This window comes from Dipodomys merriami, unplaced genomic scaffold (genome assembly GCF_024711535.1).
Source record: "Dipodomys merriami isolate MVZ:Mamm:240054 unplaced genomic scaffold, mDipMer1.0.p SCAF_1, whole genome shotgun sequence".
Lineage (NCBI taxonomy): Eukaryota > Metazoa > Chordata > Mammalia > Rodentia > Heteromyidae > Dipodomys > Dipodomys merriami.
In genome coordinates, this window is record NW_027202270.1 from 64,017,700 (window position 1) to 64,032,476 (window position 14,777).

General features: G+C 35.0%; 1 protein-coding gene across 2 annotated transcripts in view; it reads right to left on the reverse strand.

Moving 5' to 3' along the window:
- Positions 1–1,845: 1,845 nt before the first annotated feature.
- The window catches only part of Epc2 (enhancer of polycomb homolog 2), a 101,615-nt gene continuing 88,683 nt past the window's right edge, over positions 1,846–14,777 (reverse strand). For both annotated transcript variants that reach the window (XM_070023496.1, XM_070023501.1), the window contains exons 11-14: positions 7,329–7,465; positions 5,481–5,640; positions 4,126–4,459; positions 1,846–3,105 (exon numbers count right to left, since the gene is read on the reverse strand). In XM_070023496.1, the coding sequence (XP_069879597.1) occupies positions 3,033–3,105; positions 4,126–4,459; positions 5,481–5,640; positions 7,329–7,465 (704 nt within the window). In that variant the 3' untranslated portion in view covers positions 1,846–3,032. The remainder of the gene's footprint in view (positions 3,106–4,125; positions 4,460–5,480; positions 5,641–7,328; positions 7,466–14,777) is intronic.

The following is a 14,777-nucleotide window of genomic DNA, read 5'->3' on the forward strand; positions in this document are numbered from 1 at the left end:
CATTTCACTACACTAAACTTCTCTTTCTGCTCTGTAAAATGGGAGCACACCTGTCTTCCACAGAGCTGTTGTTAGGACTAACTGGAAAAGTGTACCCATTTGTGAGAACTCTACCACATGATGAGCCATCAGTGAAAGGAAACATCTCGTCTTGCAGGACATGATATTCAGAATTACTTGAGGTATCCTTACCTTTTAAAACTGAGTAGTTTGCCAATACAACACTTCAGATGAAAGTATATTGTTAACGAAACTGTTGAAAAACATAGTGTTATACTCAAAAGCAGCTGTATATACCAGGGGGAAAAATGTTAGCTGTCAATATTCTCCCAACCTTTACTACCCAATCCACGAGTAATAATTGAAAGGAAAAAAACCCCAAACAACCACTAATCACAGTTGTACATAAAGTGTATATCATATGTATATCTTTTAAAATATATGCCCTCCATTTTTATTTTTTCTTGATTTTTTGTAAAAGAAATGTATGCAAAATATCCTCAAATATGCTTAGAACTATATAGATATAGATATATCATAATCACTTTGAGTTACTGATAAAGAAGAGGGGTATTCTCTACTGGAAGGCAAAAACTGCAGTTTGTAAACATCTTTGAATTAAAGTATACCCTAGCAAGGAGTTAGTCCTTCATAGAAAATCCATTCTATACCCACCATCCTAGAAAGAAGTACATTTTCCCAGTGTTCTAATGGCTCCAAGTACCCATACTGGCTTTCTCAGAAAACCAAGTGTTGGTGGTACTGTCCAGCATATGGCCAGAGAAGAAATTAACTACCCTTCAATTTAACAATGTGACCATAAGTATCTGTCACTTCAGTTTTTCAGAAGCACTGGAAAAATGTGTATGCAAGTACCTGAAATGCCATCCATAAAACAGTTACAACCACCAAAATAAGGAAGGCTTTTTTTCTATTTTACTTCAAAAGGAACAATAATTATCATCAATCTTTGATAAGTTCTGGATATGTCACAACCTCCAGAAACTGTACAAATAGATCTTTTGACTTACTTATTTATAACATATATATAGATATCACATAAGGCAAATTGACTTCATGCTTTAGTAAATAGGGGAAAAAGTTTTTGCTAAAATTGGCACTAAAGTTGTTTTAAGTTCTTAATAGCAAGAAGATACATCCAACTATAAGCAGAAGGAACACAATCATAATACATATCAGATAAAAATTATTTCCTTTATATAATCAGCAATGAGAAACTCCAGAGGTAGTATGGCAGAAATGAGCATGGATCCTATCAGGTCATAACCAATGAAGAAATTAAATTTATTTTTTCCTATGGTTTTGACCATAAATTGCTTTACATAGAGGACCTGAATAAAAAAATCACTCTCAGCAGAAATCTTGGCCCATTAATTCAACTGACATATCAATTTACAACTTCCAGGGCTGCAGATATAAAAAATGTAAAGTATAAAATTATGTTAAATTTGAAATGGTTTTAATTGTATTTATTAAAATATTTACATTTCCCAGTACTTACTTGACAAAAACCCCTTGCAATATAATTCTACTCTAAACTTTTATTTATAAAATGAGGCTCATTTAGGAGATTTCCATGACTGCTATACTGAAAATTACTTACATTCTGTAAAATATTTTAAAAACTTTTCATATCAAAGGTAGTTTATATTGGATTATCTGAAACCCAATAGTGCCCACAGATGAGCTTCTTATACATCTTTTCATTAATGCTTGGAAAGCACTGTGAAAATGAAAAGTGCTGTTAAGTGCTATCACCTCCCCTAAATTTTCACTTACACTGTGTGCACAATGTGAAATAAACACATATGCAGCATGTCCATGTTTTGATATGTATTTTTTATTTCCCTGCAGTTTTCACTTATCAAGAACAAGTAACAGGGAAAGTTGTCTGAACTAGTGCATAAACAAACATTCTGAAACACCACTACACGTATCTAATTTACAAGAACCGTATAAAAAAAGTCACTAAAACACTACACTATGAAGGTGTCCAACACTTACAGTCAGACTTTTTCCAACCCGTTACTTGCCTTGTAGCCACAGGAAAACTCTCCAAAATTAAAAAGACAATCTTGCCACAACCCGCCCCCCTCCCAATACCTGGGATGGCTCGATATCTAGACTTCCAATAATTATTGCAATGATATAATGCAATACATACCTGGTAAATATCTTTTATGTGGTGTGTTACAGTTTTAAAGCCAGTTAAAATACGTAGTCTTCAGATAAAATGTAATCCTTGAAAAATTTCCATGTCTGCACAGTTTTAAGTGTGCTAGATGCATAATTTTTCCTAGTCCATTTTTTTCTGTGTAATTATTTTTTATAAACTGGTATTATAAATAGAAATATACATTCAAAATATATGGAAAAGTGAGTTACTACATTAAATTTGCATGTATCGATCCATCCCTTTCCCCTGCACAGTAATAGAAAATACTATTTTGCCTTGAACTTCATATTTGACAGTGAAATGCCACTAAAGTATTTACCAAAAAGTCCATCTAGTCAAATTGTGAAACAAAATGAACCAAGTGAAAACTTTACAGTTCCTTTAGAAAAAAATTACAAGAATTTCATTTCCTAGCTATGAATCTTTAACTTTTTAGACACAAAGTTGGATTTATTTTTACAAGATACAAAATGTAAACATGGCAAAATAAATAGTTAAAACAAGTGATGCAGGATCCCATTTCATGCTCATGATCCCATTAAAGAATTATTTTTTAAAATCCATTCAGTTGCAAATTCAAGTGCAAAAGCATGATGATGAATATCTACTATTCAAGTAACAGAAATAATATTGATGATACAAATAAACTATTTTACAAGGTAGTGATTTTCCCAATTTTACAAAATATACATCATATATGGATTTAATATCCGATATACTGTTGTCCATTTAGGTCCATTGTTACGCTCTGTGATCCAGAGTGTCGCCTTTCGCATTCAGCTGGAATATGAATGACTGCACACCATCCACACAGGTCAACGTCACATGTTTTAGGTTATGTCACTTCCATAGCTACTGTTGTTTCTGCTATTCCATTTAAACCCAATCTTTCTGGTTCATGGTTTTCTCTACAATAAGGCAAAGAGCAGAACAAACCTTAGTACTTTCTAAAATGTTATCATTCAATATTTGCAGGTTACAATTAAACACGATTTCGTAGCATTTTCTCCATTTTCATAATTTTTAGACAGGAGTAAGAATGTTTTCAGTTTAAAAAATTCCACTAATCTATAATTATTGATTAGAACTATTTAGTAAAGATAATAACACTTAAGTTAGGAAATATGTAACAGGCTAATACAATAGATGGAATATATGACACTCAGAATAATCATTGGCAAAATACAGTATTACTTAAATTACTTTCCATTAGAATTCAATTAGGCTTAAGGACAATACTTATTAACTTACACAAATATATTTTTCTGATTTATGTTCTGCTTGCATTAGTCATATCAAAAGAAACAGAAAAATTTACTCTGAAATAACTGTTATATAGATGTAGTTAATTTTAGACTTCTCTGAAGTTAACATATAATTCCTAATATAACAGAAAATATAAATTGTAAGTGGAAATCTAAATGCTGCTATAGAATTATCAATAATTCTAACTTTCTAGAAATATTCTAAAGTGCATCAACATAAACAAATGTAATCATGCTATTCAATATACATTTTATGTGGAAAATAAACTATATAATTTGTGTGCAGGGACAAGAGGGGATAACTGGGGAAAAGCAAAGGAAGGGGTGACATTTTCCAAGAAAAGAAATGTACTCATTACCTGACTTAATGAAATGGTAACCTCTCTGTACAACACTTCAATAATAATAGTAGTATTATACAAAATGAAAAAAATACCAATGTATTTGACCTTTTCTTGTTTTATTTATTCTTAATAATAGTGACAGGATGTAAAGGACTACTGGAACTTCACTCACAGGGGCCTATCTAAACTGATCCTCACGATCTATTAAAAAGCAAGTCTATTAAGAGTTATCTATCACATAGGCAGTGAAAAGACAATGGTTCTTTTCTTCCCACTGGCTAAGCCAGCACTAAGAAAAAGAATGATACTTGAAACACACCTTGCTATGCTGCTGATGGCACTGCTGGGAGTAACCTTTGGCACTCTGTCCATACTGGCAGCAACTGTGGCAAGTTTTAAGGCTGTTGGCGATGGTGCTGAAGTCCGTGTATTGATATGCACATTGACTGGAGAAACAACACTGACATTATTGAGGTGCACTGCATTTGTTAGGCAGGAATTGTTCATGGGAAGTGTTTGAGGACTGCTTGTGCACAACGCTGGGATTAAGTGGTTTGTAGTAGTATGGCCAACTGTCCTTACAAGTTGTACAGCTGAAATCCCTGGGCTGGATGATAAAGCCATATTGGTAGAGTATAATGTTTTCGAGGTTCCTGAAATAGAAAGCAATCATTTCATTCATGAAAAAACTAGCATTTAATGACAAAAATATAGAGAAATATATTCTAGTAATAAATAAGTATCAAGTTAACTGTACGTAATGGTTTATATGAAGAAGGTTTACGAAGTATTCTATTGCCTCAGTTATGTGCCATCTCTGGAGCTAAGTACAATGGGGCAGATGGAAATGACAGCTAGGTTCCCTTAGTTTGGAGGTATATGAACATCAGTAAGGAGGGACAATCAGGACCATGGGTATATGTAAACCCAACTGGAAAATTCTGATGTTGGTGAGATAATTGAAGGAATAATTTATCTTTGAGGGCTCCGGGAAATAAACAGCAGTGTTTCACAATAATACTATATACCTTAAGTGAAAGTGTCAGAGAAAGTATGCTTATGAGAGTAGAAATATAAACCTAATTGCAAACTTTTTTTTGGTGCTGCTCCTGAGGCTTGAATTCAAGGCTAGTGCTCTACTACTTGCGCCGTAGCTCCACTTTTGGCTTTTTGGTGGTTAACTGGAGATAAGAGTCCCATGGGGTTTCCTGCCTGGGCTAGCTCTCAATCATGATCCTCAGATCTCGGCCTCCTGTGTAGTTAGAATACAGGCATGAACCACTGCTACTGACCGTTGGCCAATTTCAGAGTTTTGAATAAATTGTCTTAAACTGTATTTCATCTTTTAATCAATACACAGAAGATTCCAAAATGATTGTTAATTAGCTCAGTGGATTTCCTAACAGGTGAGGCAACTGACAAGACTATGGATGAATTCAGCAGGAGTGGAGTTTTCCACAGGTATGTGGTATCTAGTATAGAGGAAGAAATAGGGAGAAAATTCTAGGGGAAAAAAAACCCTAGTGATTTCTCCCATAATTCTTCCAAGAAATTCCCAAGAGTAGAACTGAACATTTGTATACATTTTCCTCAGGGATGGAACAAATAAAACCAAACCCTATTCAAGGACTTGAGACTTTATGTTAGTAATACCATGCGAAGCCTCATAAATACCTGAAGGCTGGACAACACCATTTATGTTGTTATGGCCAGTGTTCTGTTCCTTAGCTACCTCACTGCGACTTGGAACAGGTGCACTGACCACTGCAGATGCAGCAAAGTGGGCACTGGCTGAGTCGAGTGTTTTAGACATACAGTCAGAGGTGCTTGAGCCCTATAAAATGGAAAAAGTGAAGACTCTCAGTTTTCAAAATATGCTTTCACAAACATGGTAAGACGTATAGAGCTAGTTTTGGTAGATTAAGCAGGAGAGTGACTACAAAACTCACAGGTAATTATTTCTAACAACAAACTAGGGGATTAAGAAACCCAAACATGGGGCTGGGAAGTTGGCTCAGTGGTAGAGTGTTTGCCTTGCATGCATGAGGCCCTGGGTTTGACTCCTCAGCACCACATAAGCAGAAAAAGCCAGAAGTAGAGCTGTGGCTCAAGTGGTAGAGGGCTAGCCTTGAGCTGAAGAGCTGAGGGACAGAGCCCAGGCCGAGTTCAGGCCTCATGACTGACAATAAAAAGAATCCCAAACACTTAATGCTCTATTCATTTTCTAGTAAGTATTAGTGAGGGCTTTAAAATATATTTGACAAGCTAGATGTAAGGATGAATGAAATCACAGATATGATTAACAGTCACTTCTGTTAAAATGCAAAAATTAATACTGGACTAATCTTGAAACAGGCTGAATACTTGGTTTATCTAAGAGACTCACTAAAAGCAAGCAAATGAAACTAAGTGAAATGGCCTCTCCCCTTCATTCTGTAGAAAACTGGTTGTTACTACTGCCAAAAGCCCATCTCTGAGCCAGCTCCTGATGAACCTTTAGATGTTAGAGAAATGTTAACAGGGCCAGGAGTCAATGAGGTTTTCATAGTGGTTGACTTAAGATCCTTAAGATCAATGAAGTCAGACCCATTTAGATGGAGTTGGAACACAGTGGGCAGATTTGGCCTGCAGAGTTTGCAGACCAAAATACCTACAGTGACTTAATTCCAGTCAGTATTTTAGGAGATCTTATAGAATGATGGAGAAAAAAGAAAGTATTATGGAGAAGCAAACTTGAAGCCTAAAATGCACAATGTATTCAACTTTAAAATGTATTTCTCAAAGTTTTGCTTTTATTGGTTTTAAACAACAGGAATTAATTCTTGAAAAGTTCTGCAGGCCAGAAGTCCACAGTTTTCTAGGAAGTCCATGGCAAGGAACTGGCAGGTTTGATCGCCAGTCTTAGGAAGCAATTTTATCCCTATGTCTACAATGTTTACATAATGGTGTCTATGAACAAATTCCCATAGTGGCAATATTTTATTTTCTATAGGGAAATGTGATTCACAGAGACAAAGGACTATGTTGTTGATATTTACTGCTTAATTAAAGATAATTAACAATCTCTTTATAAGATACAGCCGCACAATACTATAGCACAGTTTTTGAAGGAATGAGAAAAGCATAATCTTAAGGGGATAGTTACTTCTATGCCTTTATAACAATCCATTTCTATGACTTCTTAATAATACATCCTCCAAAAGTAGTCTTTTCTTCCTTACATTAAAAATACTGGCTGAGGGATGTAGTTCATGCAGTAAAGCTCCTGACTAGTAAATGAAAGGTCCCGGGTTTCAAACCCCAGTACAAAAACCAGAACAATACAAAATGTAAAAAACCCAAACAAAAATATTTAGATTAGTTTATAAATCTATTTTCTTACAGTTATGCAAACTAACCAAAAAGAAATCTATATTAGATTTTCAAAATTAAGAGTGGAACTATGAAAGCTATTTCTTGTAATTTGACTAAAATTGAGCAAAACCACAATAAACCACAAAAGGAAGAATGAGACAGATTTACCTGTGCTTTTGGATGTGTCTGCTGCGAGGAATGCTGGGATTGCTGCTTCTGCTGAAGCTGAGCGAGTTGCTGCCTTTGCATTTGAACTAACTGCTGCTGATGTGTCTGAAACTGCTCTTCTGTGATGCCCCCTGTTACTGGTAAGGATAAGTAAATAGGTTTTAAAGCATTTTAATGAGGAAAATTAATATAAACTTATTTTAAAATTAAGATGAAAATCAAATACAAATTACAATATGCCCCAACAAAGAACCCAATAAAAGTAAATCAACATGTTGAACTGAAACTCCTTTGTATAACTATACAAAGTAATACAAAATTTAATAGTTATCAATTGTGATATATACTTATAGCCATAATCTCCTTAATAGCATATGGTAAAAAGTTTCTAATAGTTACTTTTAACTGCATACCACAACGCAGACAAAGCAGGTACTTTACTACTGTGCCACATTTCCAGCCCCACTCTACTTTTCTTCTTTCTTGTCTCCTATTTCATTTAGTCAATAAGAATTTACTATCTATTATGATGCACAACACTGCACTAAGAGCTACAGTGACTAGGAAAAGGGTTCTTGGTATAAGGCTAATGACACAGCTGAGAAGAAAATATACATAAAGAAACACCATGTATGAGTTAATAATTACATGCAGTTAGGCAATCTAATCTATATGAACTATAAGAATTTTAAAATCACATCCTCTGACAAGGTTACTTGACTTCCCCAAAGTTTTCTCTTCAAATGAGAAAATATTTTTTAAAAAGTAAATTAAAATTTATAACAAACTGCACTTAATGAAAATGTATTCTCTATAAAAATGGAGCCAGGCTCCCCCACAGTATAACCCCTGCTTTCACTATATTTGATGTCAGTATAACTTGTGGAGGAGATGGGGAAAAACCAGTTGTTTAAGGATACAGGTGGACCTGTTGCAACAATGAGAAGTACAAGTTGTCATGTCCAAAACGAGCTTTACAACGTCGGTGTGTGGGGGGGGGGAGGAATAGGATTGGGATGGGGGGGAGGGGGGAGGCTGGGAAGGGATATGAAGGGTAAACAAAGGAGGAGGCTGCAATGCTTGGTAAGAAATGTATGTATTATCTTGCCCATGTAATTGTAACTCCTCTGTACAGTATGTTCACAAATAAAATTAAATTAAATTAAAAAAAAATGGAGCCAGGTTTCCAATATGAGCAAAGCTTTAGATACACTGAAATTACTGTACTGCTCACTCTAAAATCTTAACATTACCTGTATTTTTGAAGTACACATTAGTTAGATTACTGAATTACCAACAAATCAAATGTTTTTCTTTGCATTTAAAATTCATTGCAAGTATTCTACTTTTAAATGAAAAAAATTAATTCTAAAGTTACAATCTTCAAAATCAAATGAAAATGTAACGTATTCATGAATTTCCAGCTGTTTCAAAACCTTGGGGGAAAGAGATGAAAATAGCTTATTAGATAAAAAGGCAGGAGGGAAAACCTTAAATCGAAATAAATCTTCAAGTTCTATACATATATTGAGTATGTATCCTATTTCAAAAGAAATAAATTTGAAATTAATTATTGAATAAGTCTTTAAATCCAATGCTGTTTGACCAGAGCTGAAATTTATGTTGTAAAAAGTAAGATTCTGGGAAGTCCTAACACTGAGGAGTAAATCAAATAAAGAGCCAGACAACAGTGGCTCATGCCTGTAATCTTCAGGAGGCTGAGACCTGAGGATTTTGGTTCAAAGTCAGCCTCAGCAGCTAAATCCGAGAGACTCTGATTTCCATTTAACAAGCAAAAATCCAGAAGACAGGATTTCTGTGGAAGACAGACTTCTAAAATGAAAAAGTGCTAGGGGAAAAGCTTATGTGAGAGCATGAAACCCTAAATTCAATACCTGGTCTTGTCATATTAAAAATAGAAAACATAAAATAAAGTGAATGCCATATCAGTGGCTATTTCTTTTTAAAAAATCCCACTCATTCAGAATTAAGTACAGGCTTACTGACTATCCTAATCTGAACTGCTCCAAAATTCAAACATTTTGATTGTACAACATGCAAAGAATTTTAGGTATCAGATTTTTGGATTAGGGATGCTCAATTAGTAAAGTCCACCCTCCTCCACCCCCCAACTTTAGTTGAAGCCAGGCACCTGTACTTTATGACTGTAGTCCTAGCTACTTGAGAAGCTAAGATCTGAGGATTGCGGTTCAAAGCCAGCCCAAGCAACAAAGTTCATGAGACTCTTATTTTCAATTAACCATCCAAAAGATAGAAATGGAGCTTTGGCTCAAGTGGTAACATACCAGCCTTGAACAAAACAGCTAAGGGACACTGCACAGGCCCTAAGTTCAAGCCTCAGTTAATGGCAAAACCCCAAAACTTTAGTTAGTAGTCCATGGCTAATAAAATATTGTCAGCTAGAGGACTTGTGCTTGCTTTTACAAATTTATATATAAAAGAGGTGCTGATAAAACTATCTGATGTTTGAGATGTACACATTTATTGACTATATGGTTAAGATTATTAGTTTGCTCAGGAACTCCATTCTTTTCTCCTCACAGAAAGCATAAAAAGCCAATATAATCTCAAATCAAATTATTTAGATTAATGGTCAGTTTTGGCTAACTTTGATATAAAATTACATTCCTGATTCTATTTTTGGATGACAATTGGTTTAAAATTACATTAACATTTCTCCTCTCTTTTCTCTCACCCAAGCTCAGTATACTATTCCTATTTCTAAACATTCAGGTTCCCCAACCCCCCCTTTTTTAAACAAGGTGTTTTGTATTCAAATGAGCTAATGTTCACCCAGAAATTTTTGGAGGACTATTTAGTATTAGTGCAACTCTTTACATAAACAGCAAACAGTAATTCTGACACACTGGAATACATACAAAGGATTTTTTCTAACAGTTTCATCATTTTTGGGGTAAAGGGAAAGAGGTAGGAAATGCACAGCATCCCTTACATTCTCAGGTTAGCTTATTTGGTAGCTCAAAGGCAAAATTTTAACTGAAAATACATCTATTTTTCCTTTCAAAAATTTGAAAATACAAATTCAAATTGGGGCTGGGTAGGTAAGTGGGATGGGAAATGAGGAAGAAATGAGTGTGAGGGTAATGAAAACGGAATAAAAAGCCATCTCAATATCTGACAGCAAGCTAAATAGTTATGATAAAAAAACTTATTTTCTTTAGCAATGAAACTAAAATATTTTAATCCTTCAGATCTGAGAATGCTCTTTTCACCTTTAGAAGCAACCTTACTCTAAAAATACACACACACACACTCTCTCTCTCTCATCTTAGCTGATAAAGCAGTTTTACTTATCCTACAAGCTTTATATTTGCAAATATTTTTTCATGACAATTTCTAAAAGAAACTGAATAGATTACAAATCTAGAATTTCTTTTGGAAGAGTACACAAACTAATTTGTTAATGATTTTACAAACTACTAACATTAACAAGTAATAGCTAATTAAAAATGATGTTGGTATCTACCAAGATAGGTGAGAAAATGTTAATTTTAATCAGTGAAAATTAAGATTAAATACAAATCAGTCTTGTTCTTTAAGTCTGAATAAGAAAGGTACTTTTAGATAAGAAATACATCTTCTTGAGTTTTGGGTTGAAAGGGTGACATTAATCTAGATGCATTATATTCATAAATTGCTTTGTTGAATGATAACTCCTTTGTACAACTACTTAAAGATAGTAAAAGTATATTAAAGAAAATCATTTTAAAGAATAAATAATATGGAAGTTTAAAAACACTATAAAATTATAATATTTGTCATTTGCTACAAGTTTCTTAAGGGTAGAGTTTTTTTTTAATGGTGCTTTAAAAACATTTAACAAAGAGCTTTGCATTAATAGATCCAAAATAATTATGTATGAAATAGTTTTCTTGGTTATTCACTTCCCATGTTCAGCACAATCTATCTTTTCTTCTTTAGTCCTGTTTTTAGTGTTTTGCAAGTAAGTAAACTTATCTTTATTTTACTTAATACTTAATACAACATATGCTTTTTGAAATATATTTTGTATTAGCTCTTATGACACCTAGGACATACACTTACATTTTCATTTAAGCACATTAAAAACCTATGTAAGAAGGAGCTCCAGTGCACAATTGGTTAGTGCGCGGTACTTATAAAAACATATGTAATGTCAGTATAACTTGTGGAGGAGATGGGGAAAAACCAGTTGTTTAAGGATACAGGTGGACCTGTTGCAACAATGAGAAGTACAAGTTGTCATGTCCAAAACTAGCTTTACAACGTTGGTGGGGGGGGGGGGGAGGAGGGAAGGAGAAGGATTGGGATTGGGGGGAAGGCTGGGAAGGGATATGAAGGGTAAACAAAGGAGGAGGCTGCAATGCTTGGTAAGAAATGTATGCATTATCCTGCCCACGTAATTGTAACTCCTCTGTACAGTATGTTCACAAATCAAATAAAATTAAATAAAAAAAAAAAACATATGTAAGCTAGGTATAGTAGCACATACTTGTCATCTCAGAACCTGGAAAACTAAGTCAGAAGAATTATGAGTTGGAGGCCAGCCTGGGCTATATAGCAAGACTGTCTCTAAATTGAAAATTAACCTTACCACTAAAATAGAATAATTTTGGACCAATAAATTGTTGGCTTAGAAAATATTAGTGGCAAGGGATATTATCAACAGACGAAAACTCCTTGCTACTAGCCCTCAACCTCAACCTTCTTGCTTTCTCACTTTCCTTAAGAACCAAGGAACTTATGATACAAAAAAATACTATTGCCAAGTACATAAGATTTCTATTTGTAATCCAGCTTTTATTTATTGGGAATTTTCAACTATGAAGGAAAATTCAGTATTAATAGATTAATCTAGTGATACTACCTGCCAGATAAAAATATGGACCTGTGTGTCAGTCTCCAATTTTTAAAGACACATGATAAATCTCATTAAGAACAAGCAAAAGACAGACTGTTTAAAGGCATAGAGCAAAAGAAATCAAGTACATACACTTTTATTTATTTATTTTGGTGCCAGTCCTGGGGCTACAACTCAGGGCCTAGGTGCTTTTTCCACTCAAGGTTAGGATTCTACCACTTGACCCACTTCCAAGTATTTGATAATTAATTGAAGATAAGAGTCTCATGGGCTTTCCTGCCTTGGATGGCTTTGAACTGTGATCCTCAGATCTAAGACAGCTGAGTAGCTAGAATTACAGGTGTGAGCTACCTGTGCCCAGCCTAAAAGAAAATTTTTGAAAATGTCTGCATCCTTCCTGTAAGAAAAAAAGGGAATCTACTGTGGTACTTACTAAACTATAACTGAATATACTTACTATCTTGTTAGAACTGAGAAAATGATGTAATGATGTTAGGAAATGGAAAGGCTTGGAAAAAATTATATTAAGTGAAGTAAGCCAGGCCCAAAGAAGCATAGGTCCCATGGTTTCCCTTATTTGCAATATCTAGTATAGGTATGAGTCAAGCAGAAAAGGTCAGATAATGTGATGTTAGGAAAATTAACCCTTAAATATGTATTTTAATGTTTTCGTTTCTTTCATGCATATGTTTCTAACGCATTTATAAGATTATTTCTTTGTTGCTTTGTATGTCCCTCCCCCACAGTGTAACCCCCGCTTTCACTATATTTGATGTCAGTATAACATGTGGAGGAGATGGGGGCAAACAAGTCGTTTAAGGATTCAGGTGGACCTGTTGCAACAATGAGAAGTACAAAATGTCATGTCAAAACCAGCTTTACAATGTCGGTGGGGGGGGGAGGGGGGTATAATTGGGTGGGGGGAGGGGGGAGGCTGGGAAGGGAGGTGAAGGGTAAACAAAGGAGGAGGCTGCAATGCATGGTAAGAAATGTATGCATTATCCTGCCCATGTAATTGTAGCCCCTCTGTACAGTATGTTCTCAAATAAAATAAAATAATATTAAATAAATAAATAAATAAATAAATAAATATCTTTCTCAAAAAAATGATGTAATGAATATAACAATATAAATGGGACGTTAATATCACTACAGCTTTTCAATTGTTTATAAATAATGTTAAGACTTTTTCATTAGTTATCTATATATACCCATATCTACATGTTTTTTTGTTTTTGGAGGAGTAATAGTGCTTAGGGATCAAATTGAAGACCTCAAACAGGGTAAGCAAGCACTCTAACATATTTCCAACTGCCATGCCTAATATTTAAATTAAATTTGCTAAAAGCAAAAGACTCATAGCCTGAAGGAGGGTCACAGTCAATAAGGAAGGAAATACTTAATTCCTCTTCTTTACTAATAAACATAAAAGTTCTGATTTAAAATATTGACTTCTAGTGCATCTTAGTTTTGCTTAAGCCTTTATGTTTTCAAAAGAAGAAATGGTACTTCCATGTTTGAAAACATAGGAAAGATAGCAGGTCAAAAAGACTTTCCCCCCCCTAATGATAAAGGAGAAATAACAAGTTTTAGTCACTATGATACTAGCATTGCAAACTTGGGATTTATGTTTCCAAAACATATATCTAACTTACACATTTTTAACAAAAAAGCCAGATTAAATTTATAGTTTATCTGGAATACAAAATGTATAATGCTATATATGATGCAAATATGATATACTTGCTGCTAATATCTGGTCCTGTTCAAGTTGAGAAGATATACATTAAAATTGTTTTATATGGTATAGAATGAGAAAAAAATCAGTTTATAATCCAATGCAATTGTAAGTGTATATATAGAGAATGTTTCTGAACTCCCTTTTGGCAAAATCATTTTTGGCATAGAAATTTCTGTTTAAACTTTGCTTCTGGCCAGGCCCTGGTGGTTCATGCCTGTAATGCTAGCCACTCAGGAGGCTGAGATCTGAGGATCCAGGTTCAAAGCCAGCCCAGGCACGAAAGTCTGTGAGACTCTTATCTCCAATAAACCACTCAGAAAATCGGAAGTGGTGCTGTGGCTCAAGTGAGAGCACTAGCCTTGAGTTGAAGAGCTGAGGGACAGCGCCCAGACCCAGAGTTCAAGCCCTGTGACTGACCACACACACACACACACACACACACACACACACACACACACACACACACACACACACACACACACACACACACACACACACACACACACACACACACACACACACACACACACACACACACGGACAGCACCCAGACCCAGAGTTCAAGCCCTGTGACTGACAACACACACACACACACACACACACACACACACACACACACACACACACGGACAGCACCCAGACCCAGAGTTCAAGCCCTGTGACTGACAACACACACAGACACACACACACACACACACACACACACACACACACACACACACACACACAGTTTCCAGACCCAGAGTTCAAGCCCTGTGACTAACACACACACACACACACACACACACACACACACACACACACACACACAGAGTTTCTGTTAAAT